Here is a 21,569-nt window from a genome sequence, read left to right on the forward strand (position 1 = left end):
GGGAAGGCCTTTTGGTTAATCAGTGCATGGATAAAGTATCCTGTGGTTTAATAAGTCTTAAACATGAACACATCACAAAGATGAGGTAGAAAAGTCAAGCTGTAAACAACAGGCTTAGAGGCATGAACATGTATAAACTAGTAGTGCTCACACAAGATCAGCCTCCCTGTGGTAGAGCATGGTGTTTGCAATGGTGTTTGCAACGCTAGGGTTGTGGGTTCGATTCCCACGGGGGGCCAGTACGAAAAAAAAAAAAAAATGTATGAAATGAATTGAAATGTATGCATTCACTACTGTAAGTCGCTCTGGATAAGAGCGTCTGCTAAATGACTAAAATGTAAATCAAAGACACTGGCTGTGGTGTTACCTCAGCTGGATGTTTCCTAGAGCTTATAAAAAAGTGTATAACTTTGCCACACTCCCACACTGTAAGAAAAATGAACGCTTTAATAGTAATCCTCTCTTGCTAGAAACCCCCTGTCCAGACAGATAATGGAGAGCATTGGTAAATGAGGAATTACATTCAAGTAGAATGGATAAACTACAAAGAAAGATAATTCAGTAGTAGAAAATATTTTCCTCTCATAGAATCTCCTTCCTTGAGGACTAACCCTAACACTAGCCTATATATTATAGAAAAATATATAGGCATGTGAAAAGGTCATGGGATGCATTTGCTCCATTGAGTCCCCTATGTGGTTACACTTTACTTGAACTCTGTCATAAGGTCTACATAAAAGTGTTATAATCATGACACAACAGATTAACAGTCAAGACTAGCCTAATGGTGTGATCTTATGCTAACTGACTTCACATAGTCATAATAGCCTGCCGTTATGAAATTAATACAACACTATATCTATCATCATAACCAATAAACTATAGGACCTGTGTTAATCCAAGTTTCATTCACAGGAAACTTGGTGAACAGATGAAACTATGGCTTCAAATCATGTTTTAAAAAGTAATTACTCTCATGGAATGTTACTCTTTAAATACAGATATTGTGATGATGATAGGCTACAGTCTTTGGTGTCTACACATAGGCTAGAGTGTGACTTTTAACATGCATGTTTCTTCTTCAACCAATACATTGCCAAAATCATAGACATCCTGTTCTAATTCCTAATTCTATGGCCATAATAACATACGCCTATGATGTGAGTTCAGAATCACTTTTTAAAACAAAACTCTACTTTAAAATGTAATATAATTAAAATTCCAAATTAATAACCTCATCTTACAATTTTTTTTTAAATAACTGCGTTGTCGAGAAGGAATCTGCAAGTAAGCATTTCGTTTGACGATGTATATGATGCATATCCCGTACATACGACTAATAAAACATGTAAAACATTTTTTTACAGGCAAGAACAGTCAACACAGAACTGGCAATTATAGTCTACAGTCCAAAAGTTAAATGTCCTACTTTTCCAGTGAACTTTCCGGATAAATCAGCTATCCAATTTTCAAGAAAAGTCAAAGATGGTGTTATGAAGTTATTTTCTTCACTAGGAAAACGTTCCTTGCAGAGCACGATGTGAGCGGCAGTCCCAATGCGCGTTCTTCTAAGAGAACTCCTGTTTGTAATATATGGTGTATATTACACGCGGATAAATGGGAAATTAACTTTCCGGGTCCAATATGCCAGGAATGTGACTTAAAGAAACAGTTAATGTACGAAATGTATCTTACAAATACGAACACAATGTTCACCTCTCTTTGGAGTAAAAGGCTAAATAGGCGACAGAGTGGCATGAAGTCTACTGTAGTAATTTGATAAGCCTATTATTGGCTGCTGCAGACAGTCAAATCCTTGCAGGCTAAACGTGTTATTCATCATTTACTAAAAGTATATATATATATATATATATATATATATATATATATATATATATATATATATATATATATATATATATACACACACACACAGTACCAGTCAAAAGTTTGGGCACACCTACTCATTCAAAGGTTTTTCTTTTTTTTTAAACAATTTTCTACATTGTAGAATAATAGTGAAGACATCACAACTATGAAATAACTCATATGGAATCATGTAGTAACCAAAAAAAGTGCTAAACAAATCTAAATATATTTTAGATTCTTCAAAGTAGCCACCCTTTGCCTTGACAGCTTTGCACACTCTGCATTCTCTCAACCAATTCTAAATAAATCACTGACAGTGTCACCAGAAAAGCACCCCCACACCATCACACCTCCTCCTCCATGCTTCACAGTGGGAACCCCACATGCAGGGATCATCCGTTCACCTACTCTGTGTCTCCCAAGACAAGGCAGTTGGAACCAAAAATAAAAAATGTGGACTCATCAGACCAAAGGACAGGTTTACACCAGTCTAATGTCCATTGCTCGTGTTTCCTGGCCCAAGCAAGTCTCTTCTTCTTATTGGTGTCCTTTAGTAGTGGTTTCTTTGCAGCAATTTGACCATGAAGGCCTGATTCACACAGTCTCCTCTGAACAGATGATGTTGAGATGTGTCTGTTACTTGAACTCTGTGAAGCATTTATTTGGGCTGCAATTTCTGCAGCTGGTAACTCTAATGAACTTATCATCTGCAGCAGAGGTAACTCTGGGTCTTCCTTTCCTTTGGCGGTTGTAATGAACACGAGGGGAGACAGAGAGCTGGTTTCAACGCAGGGCGCAGCAGGTGTTTATTATAAAGGACCACAGGAGGAGGCAGGTAGCTGGGTCCAGGGGCAGGCAGAAAGTCATACACAGGGGGTCCAAAAGAGCAACAATACAGGCAGGGAAAAGCCTAGTAATGTAGTCTGAGAGATCAGGCAATAGGTAGATAACAGGAAATCTGATAGGCTAAAGTACAGGCAGGGAATAAGCAAAAGGCGTCATTAGTGAGGCAGGCAAAAACTATCATACACAGGAGGTGTAAATCATGGGGAAAAACAAAGTTCCGAAAGACTTGTGTCACAAAACAAACAATACCACACAGTGATGGGGTGCAAAGAACTGAACTAAATAGTGTGTGATAATGACATTCAGGTGATTGGGATCTGGAGAGTGAGCTGCGTTCAGGGGATCTAGGTGTTTCAGGGTGTGAGTTGGAAGCAGACGTTACAGCAGTCCTCATGAGAGCCAGTTTCATCATAGTCCTTGATGGTTTTTGCGACTGCACTTGAAGAAACTTGAACGGTTCTTGAAATTTTCTGAATTGACTGACCTTCATGTCTTAAAGTAATGATGGACTGCTGATTCTCTTTGCTTATTTGAGCTGTTCTTGACATAATATGGACTAGGGCTTTTACCAAATAGGGCTATCTTCTGTATACCACCCTTACCTTGTCACAACACAACTGATTGGCTCAAACGCATTAAGAAGGAATGAAATTCCACAAATGTACACCTGTTAATTGAAATGCATTCCAGGTGACTACTTCATGAAGCTGGTTGAGATAATGCCAAGAGTGTGCAAAGCTGTCATCAAGTTAAAGGGTGGCTACTTTGAAGAATCTAAAATCTAAAATATATTTTGATTTGTTTAACACTTTTTTGGTTACTACATGATTCCATATGTGTTATTTCATAGTTGTGATGTCTTCCCTATTATTCTACACCGTAGAAAATAGAAAAATAAAGAAAAACCCTTGAATGAGTAGCTGTGTCCAAACTTATGACTGGTGCTGTATATATACTGTATATATACGCAGGCAGGCAGGCAGGCACACACACACACACACACACACACACTTACATATGGTGCTAAATTGCTGTATACGCCTATATACTTTTTTTAAAAGTGTGAATAATGAGAATAACACATTTAATGAAAAGTTAGTCACATTTTCCATGTTTGTAAACAAACTACAATGAGCCCATAATCAAAGTACATTTAAAATGCATTCTAATGCAAACGGTGCATCAAATCACAATTTATTTAAAGTGCATTTAACAAAAGCCTCAATACACGAAACCATTTTTTATAATGAAATCAAACAAATGTGATGCATACTGTAGCATGCTTCACAGTATCCTCGGAATCCCTGAAACACAAAAGAAAACACGAGATACCGCAGAAAGCTAAAGAAAACATGTAAGATACCAACCCTTACTCAGTTGTTCTTACCAGTAGCAGAGATGGCTCTGAATGGCAAACAGATACTCGTCGAAGCTCTCTAGGGGTTTCTCCTGAAAGACGTAATCAAACCGACGTCCGCCATTCAACATTCCAACACTGATATTCCTCATCTCTGTAGGTGAGACTGTACCATTTGGGGCCCCACTACCTGGAAAAGAGTATTGAGGGAACATTCAGGTAACACAGTTCAAAGTTTATTGTCCCCAGAGGGAAATTTGGTTGCAGACAGGGGTAACATGATAAAAATACACATAGTACATACAAAAAACATGTCACACAAAGAACATATTACACATAAATGTAACCATATTTACATCATGTTACATTACGTTGCTCTTAAAGGGTACCTGTGTAGTTACACTATAATTACTACAATAAAAACAGTGCCATTAAAGTAATGCATGTATGTCAAAACATTACACATGGTTTCTAATGAATGAATGAATGAAATGAATGAAATGACTTACACACTGGTCTCTCACCTTCTGACTCCTGAGGTGGCAGTGCAGCTGTGGTTCCTACCCCGGCCACCAGGGGTAGTGTGTTGACAGGTAGCATGGTGAGGGTCTGCCACACACCACGGACAGTACTGATGAAGAGCAGTAGATCTGAGCTGACTCGCTTCAAACTGTCTTTCAGCTCTGAGGGACACAATATCAACACAGGGTCACTGCATGGGATGGCGGAGGAAAGTTTTCACACTGTCACTGGATAAAAACAATGTCTTCATTGAAGGGCAGTGTTTGTACATTATCAGACAGGTCAGAGCTTTAGCAATGCTCCCTAAGGGTCCTAACAAAAAGCTCATGACATATTTCTTGAAATGTTTCTGTAACGTCCAGATCAAAGCTTTATGTCTCAGGTCTCACCAAGATGCATCCTCTTCCTGCCCTTGTGTTGTGGGATCAGTATGGGGGCAAGTCCACCTCTGGAAACACCACCATGGGCTCAATCCTACAGGCCACCGGGTCAAACTGCATCGAGGATGAACACATAGTCAGGTCGTTATGAATATTCATGACTTAGATGAATTTCAGCCCCATTAAATATTCATAACGTATGATCCATAAACATACTGGATGGAAGATGTTGTAGAAGCTTTTGCAGGTGGGGAGGCTGTATTTGGGGTCGATCCTCTTCAGGCCGCGCACAGTGAGGAACATTCCTATAGGAGAGCCCAAGGCAAAGAAGGCCTGTGGCTGGAAGGCCAGCTGAGGGTACACGATGGACACCTGGGAAGGAAAGGAAGGGGTTAATAGTAATTCAGTATGCGCCATATGTAAATTCAGCATTTTCTGTAACTAAGGATGGATATCAAAATGTAGCAACATTTTCAAATGAAATTAAACATTTCATTGAAGTAGATTTTCAGTTGTATTAGTTGGGCCTCATGCTAACTGCGTTAAGACACTATTAAGAGATTCCATCATTGTGATTGGAGGACAGGGAGGGAGACAGAGAAAATTCCTGTGTACATGTAACAGAATGCTGTCACTGTTGTTTGTTTACCTGGCCAATGCCAACGTCAAAGTACTTGTAATCCACTGGGCTGGTGGAGGGGGTGCCTGAAAAGAGGGTCGGGTGTTCTTGGACATGGGAATACACACCGGCAATGCCGGGGATGCCAGGAACTGGGTGTGAAGTTCCTGTCCTGGATTCCTGCTGCTGGGCCAAAGGAGAGAGCGAGAGAGAGAGGAGCTCCAATAACAATCTCAACAATGAGTCTACATCACAAATGGCATCCTATTCCCTACATAGTGCACTTCTTTTGATCAGGACCCAAGTAGTGCCCTATGTAAGGAAAATTGTATTTTTTGGGACACAGCCTGAAACTATCAGGCTGCTACTTCCAGCTTCCAGCCTTTTACAAACAGTTAGGATGGAATATTGTCATGGCCGAGACAGACAGGAAGCTATGCACAATGGATCCAATAGACTGGAATGTTAGATCAAAGATTTTGAACACTGGGGAAAGATTTCACATGGTGTTTATGTGCAATGACTGAATCCATTTGGATGTGAATGAGAGATAGGTCATATACCCCTCTCCATCTCTTCAACAAGTACATGATCTTCTTGCGAGGCCCCAGGGGTATTCCCAAGTCCTTGAAGAATGTCTCTGAACACAGCCCCTAGTGAATAGATAGAGGACACAAACAGTCGTTAGACAGTCACACACACAAACATACACACAGACACATATGCATACACACACGCACATGCTTACCAGTGATTCTAAGTCCATCTGCTCCTTTGTAAGCATTTGGACATACTTGCCCAATCCAAAGTTCCTAAGTGTGTCCTCAAAGCTCTCAGTCTAATGGGGTTGCTTCAATTGGACTGCTGACGCTACTCTGAAGCACAAGACATATAGGATTAACATCAAGCTAATAAGAATAAAAATGCTGGTGGTTGTGGCCATGACCAAAATGGAGTTGTACATTTTGGCAGTAACCTGTTACTTACTCCATTTTCATCTGTGTTCCTTCTTTCTTGATTTGTCAGAAGGTCAAAGAGGATCAGAGAACCTAGAAAAGTCATATAAATAAAGAATACAACTTACTATAATGGTTATCAATTCTAGCCTTGTCTAAATAAAGACTAAATAGAGAGAGAGAGAGAGGAAAAAGTTAGGAGGGGCTGTAAAACGTTAGGAGAGGTCCATGAGGTACTGACCCAGACTGTGTCCAGCCAGTGACACTGCCCCAGTGAATTGTGGGTGTCGCTGGAGGAAGACTTGGTGGAGGCGGTTGATCTCTGAGGCCACAGTGTCTATGATGGTCTGGCAGTATGTGGGGCTGTTGTAGAAGAACAGGTCCAACACCGTGCTGTTGCTGAACTGACGCAGACAACTGATGCTGGGCAGGGTGATTCTCTGGATATCGCTGTATGGAGGGTGGATGAGTGTCAAAGTGTGTTTTTAAGAGAGAGAGAAAAGAAGAGAGAGAGAAAGAGAGAATGAGCGCGAGAGAGAGTGTGTGTCTCCAAGGCCTTACTCGTCCACCCCAGTGGCATCACCATGTAGCACCCGGTGCCAGTCGACTGGCAGGAACTCAACACGGCCCATGCGGGTCCTATCTTGACTCTGCTTGAAGTGACTGCTCAGTAGGCTGAGAGAGGCACCCCGGAAATCATTCACTACATGGGGGAGAGAGGGACAAAAGAGAGAAGGGAGGGCATTCATTAATTTAGCTGTATTTCTATGAAACAATCTGAAGGCCGGTAAAGGGTTAAGGATCAAAAGTTCTACACACCACACTGAATGACCCCACGCAGCTGGATGTCACAGGTTGGTCCAATGCCATGCACCATGAACACAAGGTGGTCCACTTGGTCAGGTTCTCCTGAAAAACCAACAACACAAATAATGTACTGGGCCTTCGGAAAGTATTCAGACCCCTTGACTTTTTCCACATTTTGTTACGTTACAGCCTTATTCTAAAATGGATTAAATATTACATTTTCCCAAGCAATCTACACACAATACCTCTTTTTGCAAATGTAATACAAATAAAAAACAGAAATACCTTATTTACGTAAGTATTCAGACCCTTTGCTATGAGACTGGAAATTGAGCTCAGGTGGATATTAAATAATTGGAATCCACCTGTGGTAAATTCCATTGATTGGACATGATTTGGAAAGACACACACCTGTCTATATAAGGTCCCACAGTTGACAGTGCATGTCAGAGCAAAAACCAAGCCATGAGGTCGAAGGAATTGTCCGTAGAGCTCTGAGACAGAATTGAGTTGAGGCACAGATCTGGGGAAGGGTAAATGTCTGCAGCATTGAAGCTCCCCAAGAACACAGTGGCCTCCATCACTCTTAAATGGAAGAAATTTGGAACCACCAAAACCCTTCCTAGAGTTGGCCGCCTGGGCAATCAGAGGAGCCCTTCTCCTCTGAGCAATCAGAGGAGAAGGGCCTTGATCAGGGAGGTGACCAAGAACCCTATGGTCACTCTGACAGAGCTCTAGAGTTCCTCTGTGGAGATGGGAGAACCATCCAGAAGGACAAACATCTCTGCAGCACTCCACCAATCAGGCCTTTCTGGTAGAGTGGCCATACGGAAGCCACTCCTCAGTAAAAGGCACATGACAGCCCACTTGGAGTTTGCCAAAAGGCACCTAAAGACTCTCGGACCATGAGAAACAAGATTCCTGGCACCATCCCTACCGTGAAGCATGGTGGTGGCAGCATCATGCTGTGGGGATGTTTTTCAAAGGCAGGGACTGGGAGACTAGTCAGGGTTGAGGGAAAGATGAACGGAGCAAAGTCCAGAGAGATCCTTGATGAAAACCTGCTCCAGAGCGCTCAGGACCTCAGACTGGGGCAAAGGTTCACCTTTCAACAGGACAACAACCCTAAGCACACAGCCAAGACAACGCAGGAGTGGCTTCATGACAAGTCTCTGAATGTCCTTGAGTGGCCCAGCCAGAGCCCGGACTTGAACCCGATCGAACATCTCTGGAGAGACCTGAAAATAGCCTTGCAGCAACGCTCCGCATCCAACCTGACAGAGCTTGCGAGGATCTGCAGAGAGGAATTTGAGAAACTCCCCAAATACAGGTGTGCCAAGCTTGTAGCGTCATACCCAAGAAGACTTGAGGCTGTAATCGCTGCCAAAGGTGCTTCAACAAAGTACTGAGTAAAGGGTCTGAATACTTATGTAAATGTGAAAAATTGTTTTTTTTATACATTTACATTTTAGTCATTTAGCAGACGCTCTTATCCAGAGCGACTTACAGTAGTGAATGCATCCATTTCAATTCATTTCATACATTTTTTTTTTCTACACTAACATTTCTAAAAACCTGTTATTGCTTTGTCATTATGATGTATCGTGTGTAGATTGATTGATAAGAAAAACAACAACATTTTAATCAATTTTAGAATAAGGTTGTAACGTAACAAAATGTGGAAAAAGTCAGGGGGTCTGAATACTTTCTGAATACACTGTATACTGTGTAAGGAATTGTCATTTGTCATGTAATTATCAACATGTACTGTAAATTCTCCTCGAATGAATTAGAGGTTCTAAAAACCTGAGATATCCGTACACAATGCAGTATCTGTTGTTCTGGCCAATTACCAGTACTGTTGGCATTTAATACACATGGTAGTACAGTACAGGAGCGACCATCTTACACGGAGCTGTAGAAATTAAAGCCCTCAGTGAAGAGGGGAGGCCTGGCTCATACATTTGAGGGCTTACCTTCAGGTAACTCTACTCTAATACCCTCCAGCCCCCTCTTGACCGTCCTGGGTTGACTCTGCTCAGAGGGGAGGCTTATCCAGTCCTTCAAGGGGATTGTCTGTTGCTGTGTCATAAGCTATCAGAGACAGAGCAAGGTCTATAAACTCTTGAGTTGCATAAGTTCTATTTTACAGCGCAATATTGACCTGGTCTTTACAGACAAACAGTATACTACAGGGGGCTAATTGTAATTATGAATGGGGAGTCATACCGTAGGGCTGTGCAACACCACCGTTTCTCCAGTGGGGAAGTCTATCTTCTTCTTCTTCCAGTCATTCAGCTTCACTGCCATCATGTAGGCCTCCTGAATACAGTGATACAAATGTAACGGACTGGGGTTCGAACCCACGTCTCCTGCCCTCCAGGCATTAGCTCGGGTAGTTAGCGCAAGTCTTGGTGCGTGCAGTTGACTCGGGTTGAAATCCAGTCAGTCATACTATGTTATTGACAATGTTATCAAGGTTCAATAAATTGACAGATTAACTAACAAGGTCATTACCAATCTGCAGTATACCTCTTCAGACTGTAGAAATAAGTAAATACTGGCCCCACAATACTACGGTACTAAGATAAACAGCAAGGTAACAGGGAAGATATATCACTTTGTAATGACGTGTGCATCTGATATGGCACCCTATTCCCTATATACAGTAGAGCATTACTTTTGACCAGGGCCCTGTGTACTATATAGGCACCAGGGTGCCATTAAAGACTGTGTCCTACATCCAGGACTAGGCTGGTGTCCTCTGGGTAAGGGGTGTAGGAGATGTCCTTGTCTCCTTTGTGGAACCAGGAGCAGCGCCTTACCTCCAAGGGGGGCTGCTCCCAGTACACCGCAAAGCACCTCCTCTCCTTCAGCCTCACGTCGAAACGCCTCCCTTCTGTGGCTACCACCACCTCCACTTCTCCCTGCCCACTGGTCTCCCCTGTTAGGAGCAAACCAACAATTATGAGGATATCATTATAATCATCTTTATCATTGCTGTTATCATCAGGGATCACTTCATTCAACTGGAATTAAGGGTTATCGGGACAAATAATATTTACATTCAATTCAACTCAAAATTGTGAGTAACTACAATGTGTTACCATTCTACTACCAGGCTATTACCACTTTATTCCATGCTCTAATGTAAAGTGCTACCATTATCTTAATAAGGCTCTATTGCATGAACAATGGTTCACTCAGAAGTAGGATTGAGTTATATTCTTGTTTCGGGGTACTACATCACATACATTGCGGTATAGAGGGGTAACAATACAAGAACAATGTCTTTAACTGTATACCGGTATGTTTTTAACTGTATACTTGACATTTTAAATGATTTCCCTCTGTATAAATAAACTTATTCATGAACATTTAATGTGTATTACATGTGTATTAGTGTAATGTGTATTGTATTAAATGTGTATTTGTAAAAGTGTGATGAATAGTCTCATGCCATGTTTGTGTGTCTCCTCCAGCCGTAGAGAATCCTCTCTGCTGAATGGGATCCAGGAGCTTCTACAGTCCACTGGATTCTGGCAGTGGAACCAATGGTGCTGCACCGGCTCATATACACCTGTCACACCTTCCATGGCAGATAGCTTCACTGATCTATGTGAGAGTGGGAGTAAATAGAATATATTAGAATAGAGTAGGACAGAAAATAATATAAAATAATTAAATAGATTTCTTAGATTTTCCCCATAGGGGACTTCCATATTTTTTGTCTGCTTTTAAAGAACAGAACGACATGAATAAATGAAAAACAAGCTCACCTACTGTCTGGCTACTGTATGAAGACAGAGGTGTAATTTGATAGGCTCAGGTTGGTCACCCAGTAAGCTTTAACATGCTACCTGTGAGGCACAAACAGAATTCTAATATTTACACATTCATCTGGTGCTAGGGTTCAGGGAAAATATCATTGTTTTAGATGCTATAGAGGAACTGACATCTGGATCTTTAGTATCTATGGATATATTGTGCATACCATCTCACAACATAATGGGAAGGTTTGTTTACCTTGGAACTTGACACTTAACCATGGTGCTGGGAGTGAATATAGTAATTCATCACTTATACTATTACAACTAACATTCTTTGAAGTAGAGAGCAGACATCATAAATAGCTACATACCTTCAATGTACAGCTAATGTTATAGTATGTCTCTATGAAATATGGCAGTTCCTCCTGAGTGGATCTCTAGGATCTCTCTCTCTGTTGAAAGTTGCAAATAGTCTTCCTTATAATATATAAAAATCCCAAACCATTTAGATATTGTTAAACGCAAAAAGACACAAAGGTTTGTTGAGGTTTCCAACAGGGTGGACTTTCCTCTGATACACTTTACTTGTCGCAAGCAGGTCCCAACACTCATATGTTCTGAATGACATCACAGGTTTAGTGATTCAGTAGTAGGATCAAAGGTCAATTCCCATGACGATAGAGAGATGTGTAGCAACACAACAGTAAACCTGTAGGCTATAAATCACTGGCAAAATCCTACAGAAATTACAAAAATCTTAACTCAATAATAATAATACTTAGCTAATAGGATTCCAAGCATTGAGTGGGGAATGGGAACATCTGCAAAGCTTTACGACTATTGTTTAATTATATTTAGTGGGGGGGGTTAAGCAAAAATGTCAGCCTTGACAATTCAGTCAGTCCATATCTACACTGCTATCTCAACAGATCTAGAACAGACTGAAGTGTAAAGGCTACTTGGCAACTGAATAGGCTAGATGTCAGTCTGTGTTCTGCTTCTCCTACATAAGACACAATGTTCCAGCTGTTAACTAGTGGAGGCTGGCTCATAATAATAGCTGGAACGGCACTAATGGAATGACATCAAATACATTGAAAACATGTTTGACACCATTCCACCAATTCCGCTCCAGCCATTACCACAAGCCCATCCTCCCCAATTAAGGTGCCACCACCCTCCTGTGCTGTTAACATACTGTGCTGTAGAACATAAACCACATGGACGACTGGCTTCAGCGAAAGCATGGGTGAAGTTCCCTACTTAACAGAAACTGTAGAAAACCATATTGACATTTGACAATGTAAAGAAAGTCTGCTGAATCCGTACATTCCCTGGTAACAAACTTTATTGGCACAGTATTGTAAACAACGTACTATACATACAGTATTTGTAAGTGCATTAAAAAAGGAGACATCCAATTTTGGCATCTTAAGTGATCAAGAAAGACTCCATATGATTCATGAATTTTCTCATTCGATTTGGATTACTCTTAGATTTGTAAAACCGAGAGTGCTAGCATGTTCCCTTACTTGTGATCCAACGTAACCGTGGAGGTCCTTTCACTTCTATATAATTGGTCCTTCAAAGATTAGAAACATTGATATTAGCATGACAGCCTGGGAATGCAACCCTGTTTTTACAGTAGTACTGTTTATCTTCTTGGAATAGACCAACAGACAGCACTGATTGAGTGAGGAGCAGACTATTTGGTACCGCTCCTCTCCAACTAAAGTTGTTTGTTTTTCGACAGTGGAGGTCTGGATCTGCAATCATAAGGCTGATGGTCTAGGATCAGGTCCCCCCTGTCCATATAATCTTATTAATCATGATTTGAAAGTAAAATGAGAGGTTGCGTCCCAATAACCTCTCCTTTCTCCCAAAGTGTGCACTTGTTCACTTCCCTTCATGGATTTGAAACACATACACCAATCCAATGCTTTTACATTTGTGGGGATTATTACACGAGTGCACACTACAGGAAGAAGGAGAGATTATGGGGATGCACGCAGTATAGAAGCAGGCCTGGGGCTCCTTACAGAGGCAGAAGGTATCCTGAGTTGGCCTGCTGGGCCTGCTGCTCCTGCTGCTTGCGCTCCTGTGCTGCCGGGACTACTTCCCTGTGCAGCAGGGGCCTGTGGCTGTCTGAGTCACTGAGAGACGGGTAGTGCTGCCAGTAGCCCAGACAGGCAAACACCAACCCCAGCAGAGAGCCCACCAGGACATCTGGAGAACAAAAATATTATAATTATGTTCAGTTTACATTTATATTTCAGCAATTTAGCGCAATGTGAAGTTCATTAATGAATAATCTGTAACCAGCCAATATAATTGTAATTTGTCACACTTGAAACAGGGGTTGTGTTGATAGTGGTGGGCATTATTTTGAAAATAAAGACATCAAAAGTCGATCAGGGCTTGTGAAAGCCAATGACAAAGCCTGAAGGTCAAAGCAAAGCCAGTCGCCATGCGGGATAAGGCAACACTTTATCAATATGCCCATTACAGTGAGAATGTAACAGGGTCAACCTTCTACTGTAACATGAGATAATATTATTATTACTACTAATTATCAAGAAGGGGTAATAAGGGTTGTACACAAACGTACATGATGCAACTCTGTGACATATACAGTGCATAAATCTCGACACAATACCCCATAATGACAAAGCGAAAACAGGTTTTTAGAAAAGTTAGCTAATTTATAAAAAATTAAAAACAGAAATACCTTATTTACATAAGTATTCAGACCCTTTGCTATGAGACTCGAAATGAAGCTCAGGTGCATCCTGTTTCCATTAATCATCTTTGAGATGTTTCTACAACTTGATTGGAGTCCACCTGTGATAAATTACATTGATTGGACATCATTTGGAAATGCACACACCTGTCTATATAAAAAGGTCCCACAGTTGACAGTGCATGTCAGAGCAAAAACCAAGCCATGAGGTCTAAGGAATTGTCTGTAGAGCTCCGAGACAAGATTGTGTCAAGGCACAGATCTGGGGAAGGGTACCAAAAAATTGCTTCAGCATTGAAGGTGCCCAAGAACACAGTGGCCTCCATCATTTTTAAATGGAAGAAGTTTGGAACCACCAAGATTCTTCCTAGAGCTGGCCGCCCAGCCAAACTGAGCAAACGGGGGAAAAGGGCCTTGGTCAGGGAGGTCACTCTGACAGCGCTCCAGAGTTCCTCTGTGGAAATGGGAGAACCTTCCAGAAGGACAACCATCTCTGCAGCACTCCCGCAATCAGGTCTTTATGATAGAGTGGCCAGACGGAAGCCACTCCTCAGTAAATGGCACATGACAGGACGCTTGGAGTTTGCCAAAAGGCACATAAAGGACTCTCAAACCATGAGAAACAAGATTCTCTGGTCTGATGAAACCAAGATTGAACTCTTTGGCCTGAATGCCAAGCATTGGGTCCGGAGGAAACCTGGCACTGTCCCTTCGGTGAAGCATGGCAGCATCATGCTGTGGGGATGTTTTTCAAAGGCAGGGACTGGGAGACTAGTGAGGATCAAGGGAAAGATGAACAGAGAAAAGTAGAGAGAGAGATGCTTTATGAAAACCTGCTCCAGAGCGCTCAGGACCTCAGAATGGGGTGAAGGTTTACCTTCCAACAGGACAACAACCCTAAGCACACAGCCAAGACAACACAGGAGTGGCTTCGGGACAAGTCTCTGAATGTCCTTGAGGGACCCAGCCGGAGCCCGGATTTGAACCCGATCGACCATCTCTGGAGAGACCTGAAAATAGCCGTGCAGCGACGCTCCCCATCCAAACTGACAGAGCTTGAGAGGATCTGCAGAGAAGAATGGGAGAAACTCCCTAAATACAGGTGTGCCACGCTTGTAGCGTCATACCCAAGAAGACTCGAGGTTGTAATCACTGCCAAAGGTGCTTCATTAAAGTACTGAGTAAAGGGTCTGCATACTTATGTAAATGTGATTTCAGGTGTTTTTTTTGATACATTTTCAAACATTTCTAAAAACCTGTTTTTGCTTAGTCATTATGGGGTATTGTGTGTAGATTGAGGGGAAAAAATGATTTAATCAATTTTAGAATAAGGCTGTAACGTAACAAAATGTGGAAAAAGTCAAGGGATCTGAATACTTTCCGAAGGCACTGTATATACACATTAAGCTTCAAAAGTATTGGGACAATGACACATTTTGTTGTTGGGGAACTATGTACAAAAAGTAATTCCTAAACTGTACCCTAAAATTAAAGCTGACAGTCTGCACTACCTCAGTCATTGTATCATTTCAAATCCAAAGAGCTGGAGTACAGAGCCAAAACAAAAACAATGTGTCACTGTCCCAATACTTTTGGAGCTCACTGTATATTTATGTTCCAATTGTTACCAAACCCTTTAGTTCCACACTTCAATCAAAACTCTTTTAGTTTCTGCCGAGCGTTAGCTATCAAGCTGTCTACCTTGCCAGTGATGCTTGTAGTCGCAGGTCCTGGACATGGCGATGAGGATGGCAAAGAGGAGAGGGGCGAGGAAGGCACAGAGGCGCCAGGCTTTGCCCCGTCCTGCTGGACTAAAGCAGTGCAGCTTCCCCGCCACATACAGAGCAGTGAAGCCCAGACCAGCAAAGGCAACTGAGAAGGCAGCGCATAGAGAGAAAGGTCAAGGTCTTGGATATGTACAGTATAATGTAGTTAGCTGACCTAAAGAACGGTTTGTGACATAAAAGTGTTGCGTTAGTTGTCATCAACTGGCACCAGCTGTCATGAGTGTTACTGGTAAAGTGTGTGTGTGCATGCGTGCATGGACTTTAGGTCTGCTCTCACATGAGGAGTGTCCGCTAGGGAAGCTCTTCCGCCCCTCCTCCACGGTGTCGGGGTCTCCACTGCATCGCAGCTCCGTGTTCATCTGACCATCAGGGAAACAGCGGTAGAAGAAATCTGGCCGCGGCCTGCCCACTGCCAGTTTGATAGCATTGGTGAAAACCCCATTGAGTACCAGAGTCAACGTCACAGCTGAAGGGAAGACAGACATCTTTCGTATTCTGTAGTATGACGTGACAATATTTGACATGTAAGTCAAGCAGAAAGAGACTCTTGTTTGGCCTATGTGGTCCAGCGGTTACAGCCACTGACCACTGTTCGTCTCCGACCCACTGCCCTTTCCCTCCCCTATCTCCCCCGTCTTTCCAACACTTTACTATCTCTTCAAATTAGCCCATAAGATATGAAAGGATTGGGACTGCCTCACTCATTAAAAATATATATTTTAAAAATGTGTCTTGTACTTCATACTGTGTTGCTCATCATGAGTCAAAACATCTTCATGGGTTATCTACAGTAAAAGTAGATATGAGATTTTCATGTAAAAGCAAGCTTATCTTAGTTCTTAAAAATGTCAATAATTTGTGAAACATCCGGTTTTCAGGGGAAATGGAGAGTGCCTTTTGACGCGACTTCCACTTTTGGACGTTAACAAGGTGACGCTCTATCTCAACTCCTCCTCCACATTTACTGGATTGGTTAAACAGTGCAGAAGAGAACCTCCCCTGACAGTTGTTTTTTTCTCATCAGGACCAGAAAGAAAGAAACGCAGCTTAGGCATTTATTTTACGCCTGCTATGTTAGGTTACCCTAACCCTAGTCTCAACCACAACCCTAACTCTAGTTTCGTGTCCACATCCCGGTTAAACCTTTACCCTCAACCGTAGTTAATTAAACTGTTATCTTGCATTAAAGGGGAGTCCAAATCCATTGAGTTTGCCTGCAGCTACTTTGCAGAAAGGAGGGGTTTCTGAGCGTGACACTGTACCTACCCAGAGAGGCCTCCTTAATGTCCCTCTTCTCTGTCTTGTTCAGGAAGGCAAACAACATGATGACAGCCATAGGGATGAAAAGTGCTATGCTCTGCAAAACAGAGGGAAAGGAAAAAACTGTTGTATGTGTGCATGAAAATGACTCAATCCAATTTGTTCTGATAATCATTTTGATATTGAAACCAGACTGTCTTGACAAAATGCAGACCCAAAAGAGCAAGCCTACAAGGTGACAGTGACAATAGGAAAAACTCCACTTGGAGAGGAAGAGACCCTGTTAGGAACCAGACCATTGAGAAGAAGTTCATTTTCTTTGGCTGGCTGTTGTAAATACGTTATTATGGAGGTTAGTTATGCAGACTGTCATTAGTAGTATTGGTACTTACAAACATGAGTTTGGTAGGAACGAGGTCATTCTCCACATAGTGGAACTTGTAGAGCCACATCTCCTCTGGCTGGATCTCACGAGAGAAAGGAGGTAGCACCTCCGTCACACTAAAAGGACAGAGAGAATCATTGGCAGCTGTTCTATTATTACATAAGCGAACAGCTCCAATATACTCCTATGGTGATTGATTGTCATAGGACTTGTAAAGACAGCACAAACAGATCTGGTACCAGGCTGGGCAACAGCACCTATACACATGGATCTAAAGTTCCTGTAAGCCTACTATTAGGAATAGTTGATTTGCTTAGGTGTGGGGAAATTATGGATGCAAAGACAAGGCAAAGACGTCTGAAATTTTCTAAGGTTTAATAGGCAGAACTTGTGCACAAGTGAGATCGGTACGATACTCAGAGGAGTTCACAACAATCTGACCCTCAAGGCCAGAAAGCTACTTAAATACTTGTTACATTTGTATTTATTAGTGATCACCATTAGCTGCTGTCAAGGCAGCAGCCACTCTTCCTGGGGTCCAAACACATTAATGCACATCAGACAAAAAAATGTAACAGTACATCATCTAACATTATTACACCACTACATATCTACAGCACAAAATGTATAGTACCACCATACAACAATAGTACAATATACGTGTGTAGAGTGCATGTGTGTGTGTGCATATGCATGTGTGTCTCTTCACAGTCCGCATTGTTCCATAAGGAGTACTTTTATCTGTTTTTAAATCTGATTTACTGCTTGCATGAGTTACTTGATGTGGAATAGAGTTCCATGTAGTCATGGCTCTATGTAGTACTGTGCGTTTCCTGGAGTCTGTTCTGGACTTGAGGACTGTGAAGAGACCCCTGGTGGCATGTCTTGTGGAGTACTGTATGCATGGGTGTCTAAGCTGTGTGCTAGTTGTTTGAAAAGACAGCTCGGTGCCATCAGCATGTCAATACCTCTCACACAGACAAGTAGTGATGCAGTCAATCTCTCCTCTACTTTGACCCAGTAGTGATGCAGTAAATCTCTCCTCTACTTTGACCCAGGAGAGATTGACATGCATGTCATTGATGTTAGCTCTCTGTGTACATTTAAAAGCCAGCCTCTCTCTGTTCATTCTCCAAGACTCTGGGCCCTGGTCAAAACATTAATCAAGATTGTTGTCCAGACCACTTGGGTCAGAGTGAATCATATATTTGATACTCCATCTCCATCATTAAAAACCGCCAACTTACCAGAACACTGCAAACAACAGTAGACGGGTCAATACGTCAAAGACGAAACAGTCATTTAGACTCCTCCTCATCTTCTAGCCTAGCTTGTCATCAAACTAGCCCAGGGGTTCTGCTTAGGGCCTAAAGGACAGGAGGAAAATGGAGACATGTCATAAACTATAGAAGAGTTGGATGATTCAGGAGGGCCCAACTTTGAAAGTCATTTTGTCAGACTACAACATAGTTATTAAAAGTCTGACGGACATTTTATCAGTGAGTCAGTGAATGAGTAAATGAGTGAGTGAGTGAGCGAGTCTCATCATGGCATGTCGCTGCCTGTATGATGCAAAGAAGTACATTCCTAAATGCATCAATGGATAAACATTGTTTTCAATTTGTTAAACAGCTACTGAAGCCACCGCCATGCATTGCTAGTGTAACCGTTGTGAAATGGCTAGTTAGTTAGCGGTGGTGTGCGCGAATAGCGGTTCATTCGGGTGAAGTCACTCACTCTGAGACCTGAAGTAGTTGTTCTCCTTGCTTTGCAAGGGCTGTGGCTTTTGTGGCGCGATGGGTAACGATGCTTCGTGGGTGTCAGTTGTTGATGTGTGCAGAAGGTCCCTGGTTCAAGCCCAGGTTGGGACGGAAGGTATACTGTTACATTGGTGCCGTGACCAGGATCACTGGTTGCTGCGGAAAAGGAGGAGGTCAAAAGGGGGGTGAGTGTAACCGATGTAAAATGGCTAGTTAGTTAGCGGTGGTGCGGTTCAATTGGGTGACCACTCGCTGAGACCTGAAGTAGTTGTTCCCCTTGCTCTGCAAGGGTTGCGGCTTTTGTGGCGCGATGGGTAACGATGCTTCGTGGGTGTCAGTTGTTGATGTGTGCAAGCCCAGGTTGGGGCGAGGAGAGGGACGGTATACTGTTACACTATCACCAAACGGTCAATGTTATCCGGCTTCCTTGGGACGGCCCTACCCTAACCTCTTACCATTTTAAAGGGACGTTCCAAAGATCCCGGATTGCAAGGACCACCACCAAACAAAGTGGCATCAGTCTTCACTTTCTTCAAATTAGCAGACTACTAAATTAGGCCTAAATAATGCTATACCATGCATAACATAACCCTGGGCAACAGGCAGAGAGAGCAGTTGAACATTAAAGCTGTATAAGGACCCAATGTAAACATGACACGTAGCCTACTGATACAGCACGGCATGTATGAGTAAACTGCGTAATTCGGCCAAAATCCAATTATTTGGCTCTTCAAAGTTCAGGCGGACAGCCAAATATATGAGTTACGGTGGTTTATGCATCGGATTACAGAGTAATGTTCATAGGATACTTACCAGCATGCCACAATCACATCTGTCTGGATACTAGCTTGTACATCCGCAAACACGATACAGTAGGATTCCCCGGTTCTATCCCCACTCCCTTGTTTTTACGCGGTATAGTATACAGACCTTTGAGCGCATCAAAGTATTCCAATCTTCGTCGGCTGTTGAACTGTTCCGGTAAAAGATGGAAAGAAAAACCATATCAAACTACTGTAGTCATGGTTTCACTAATATTGTTGCGCCCGACCAGGTAACTCTGGTACGACCTGCTATGCAAGGGATCATTATGAAACTGACTGAATGCGGAAGACAATACAATCCTTGCCTGTCACTACATTAGAGTGACATCTAGAGGAATAGGCTACACACCTCATCAGGCCTGATTTGTACCAATTTGGTACACAAATGAAATTAAATGGCATAATCAGAGGTGCATTTTCAGGTAGCCTACATACGTTTTTGTATCAATCTTCATTGTTTGTAATGGACAATTTCTGATTTCTGGAATAAATGTCAATGTATTTGTCTTTCTTGAACGTGTGATGTAGGCTACACAAATTACTGTTTGAGGCCCTAGAGGGCATTAACAATCTGTCACATAATTTAAAAAAATCCCCATCAAAATCCGTTAGTTTAAGATAGAGATAGGGCTACTGTATGTTTTTTTGTTGTTGTTGTTGCATGGGTTGAGTCTCAATTATCACAGCCTGTTGGCCTTCTGCATCTGCGGTGGAAGGTGGAAGGTGGGCGTTCTACAGTGGTGATTGTCAGACCATGAGACATCCCGAAAACGTCTGTAGCGTCTGAACGGTTTGGCCAACAAACGAATATAGAATATATTTTTTTTTTTCATTTATGAATGTGTTTTTCAATGTGTTTCAAAATCAAACAGCTAAATGATCCATGGCATGATGATCTTAAAATAAATCCATATGTTAGCTTTGCAGGTGATGTTAATAAGAACAGGTTATCTGACACCAATCTGGCTATTATGTTAATAATCAGGCCCTCCTAATGATCTCAGCTAATACAGAGCACAGAAAGGAGTAGGAAAATTAATCTGAAGTCAAATGAATCCATGAAGTTGGCCAAGGTAGTTTCAATTCATGATTGACTCTGTGTTTTATGGAAATCTTCTTGCAGGCTAGTAGCTCCCCCTATGGCATATGATGTCATTCCAGATGTCATTTAACACTACTTGAAACTCTCAGTTGAAGTACTAGTAAAACAGGCTCAACCTGGCATCTCACTTATTTTTTTATTTAACCAGGCAAGTCAGTTAAGAACAAGTTCTTATTTACAATGACGGCCTAACCCAGCCAAACCCTAACCCAGACAACGCTGGGCCACTTGTGCACCGCCCTATGGGACTCCCAATCACAGCTGGTTGTGATACAGCCTGGATCAAACCAGGCACTGCATTGAGATGCAGTGCCTTAGACGGCTGCGCCACTCAGAAGCCCAAAGGTTATGCAAGGTATCAACCACTATCTGTGGTGAAGTTTCACCTAGGTACAGATCTAGGATCAACTTCCCCTCCCCCAATCCTAACTTGAACCATTAGTTTGGAAAATGCAATGCTGACCTAAGATCAGTATCTACGGGAAAACTTAACCCAAGTCCATGAAAATAATCAACCACCAGAGGGATACACTCCTCCCACCCCAGTTTGGGATTGGACAGAATTTACTGTACCGACCACCCACC

General features: G+C 42.2%; 1 protein-coding gene and 1 pseudogene across 5 annotated transcripts; both read right to left on the minus strand.

Moving 5' to 3' along the window:
- Positions 1 to 3,860: 3,860 nt before the first annotated feature.
- Positions 3,861 to 12,213, minus strand: LOC115151202 (phospholipase DDHD2-like; annotated as a pseudogene).
- Positions 12,214 to 12,456: 243 nt separating this feature from the next.
- On the minus strand, positions 12,457 to 20,166 carry LOC115150389 (phospholipid phosphatase 5). Of its 5 annotated transcripts, none has more exons than XM_029693632.1 (9): positions 19,989 to 20,166; positions 19,036 to 19,214; positions 18,546 to 18,665; positions 17,306 to 17,414; positions 16,920 to 17,010; positions 15,931 to 16,119; positions 15,568 to 15,738; positions 13,166 to 13,352; positions 12,457 to 12,708 (listed from the first exon to the last, which is right to left on the minus strand). In XM_029693632.1, exons 3-9 carry the CDS (start codon positions 18,614 to 18,616, stop codon positions 12,642 to 12,644), a joined length of 885 nt encoding a protein of 294 aa, XP_029549492.1. In that variant the 5' UTR covers positions 18,617 to 18,665; positions 19,036 to 19,214; positions 19,989 to 20,166; the 3' UTR covers positions 12,457 to 12,641. The 5 variants fall into 5 exon arrangements, with proteins under 5 accessions (XP_029549492.1, XP_029549490.1, XP_029549495.1 ...); XM_029693630.1 differs by having other exon boundaries at positions 19,872 to 20,165; XM_029693635.1 differs by having other exon boundaries at positions 12,457 to 13,352; positions 19,872 to 20,166.
- Between the last annotated feature and the right edge of the window lie 1,403 nt (positions 20,167 to 21,569).

This window comes from Salmo trutta, chromosome 16 (assembly GCF_901001165.1).
Source record: "Salmo trutta chromosome 16, fSalTru1.1, whole genome shotgun sequence".
NCBI lineage: Eukaryota > Metazoa > Chordata > Actinopteri > Salmoniformes > Salmonidae > Salmo > Salmo trutta.

Coding starts and splice junctions, on each gene's coding strand:
- LOC115150389 (XM_029693632.1), bottom strand. CDS start 18,616: ATGAGGAGGAGTCTAAATGACTGTTTCGTCTTTGACGTATTGACCCGT. Junction 15,739..15,930: donor CCCTAGCGGACACTCCTCAT/GTGAGAGCAGAC, acceptor CTGCCTTCTCAG/TTGCCTTTGCTGGTCTGGGC. Junction 12,709..13,165: donor TCAGGATACCTTCTGCCTCT/GTAAGGAGCCCC, acceptor TAATCTTTGAAG/GACCAATTATATAGAAGTGA.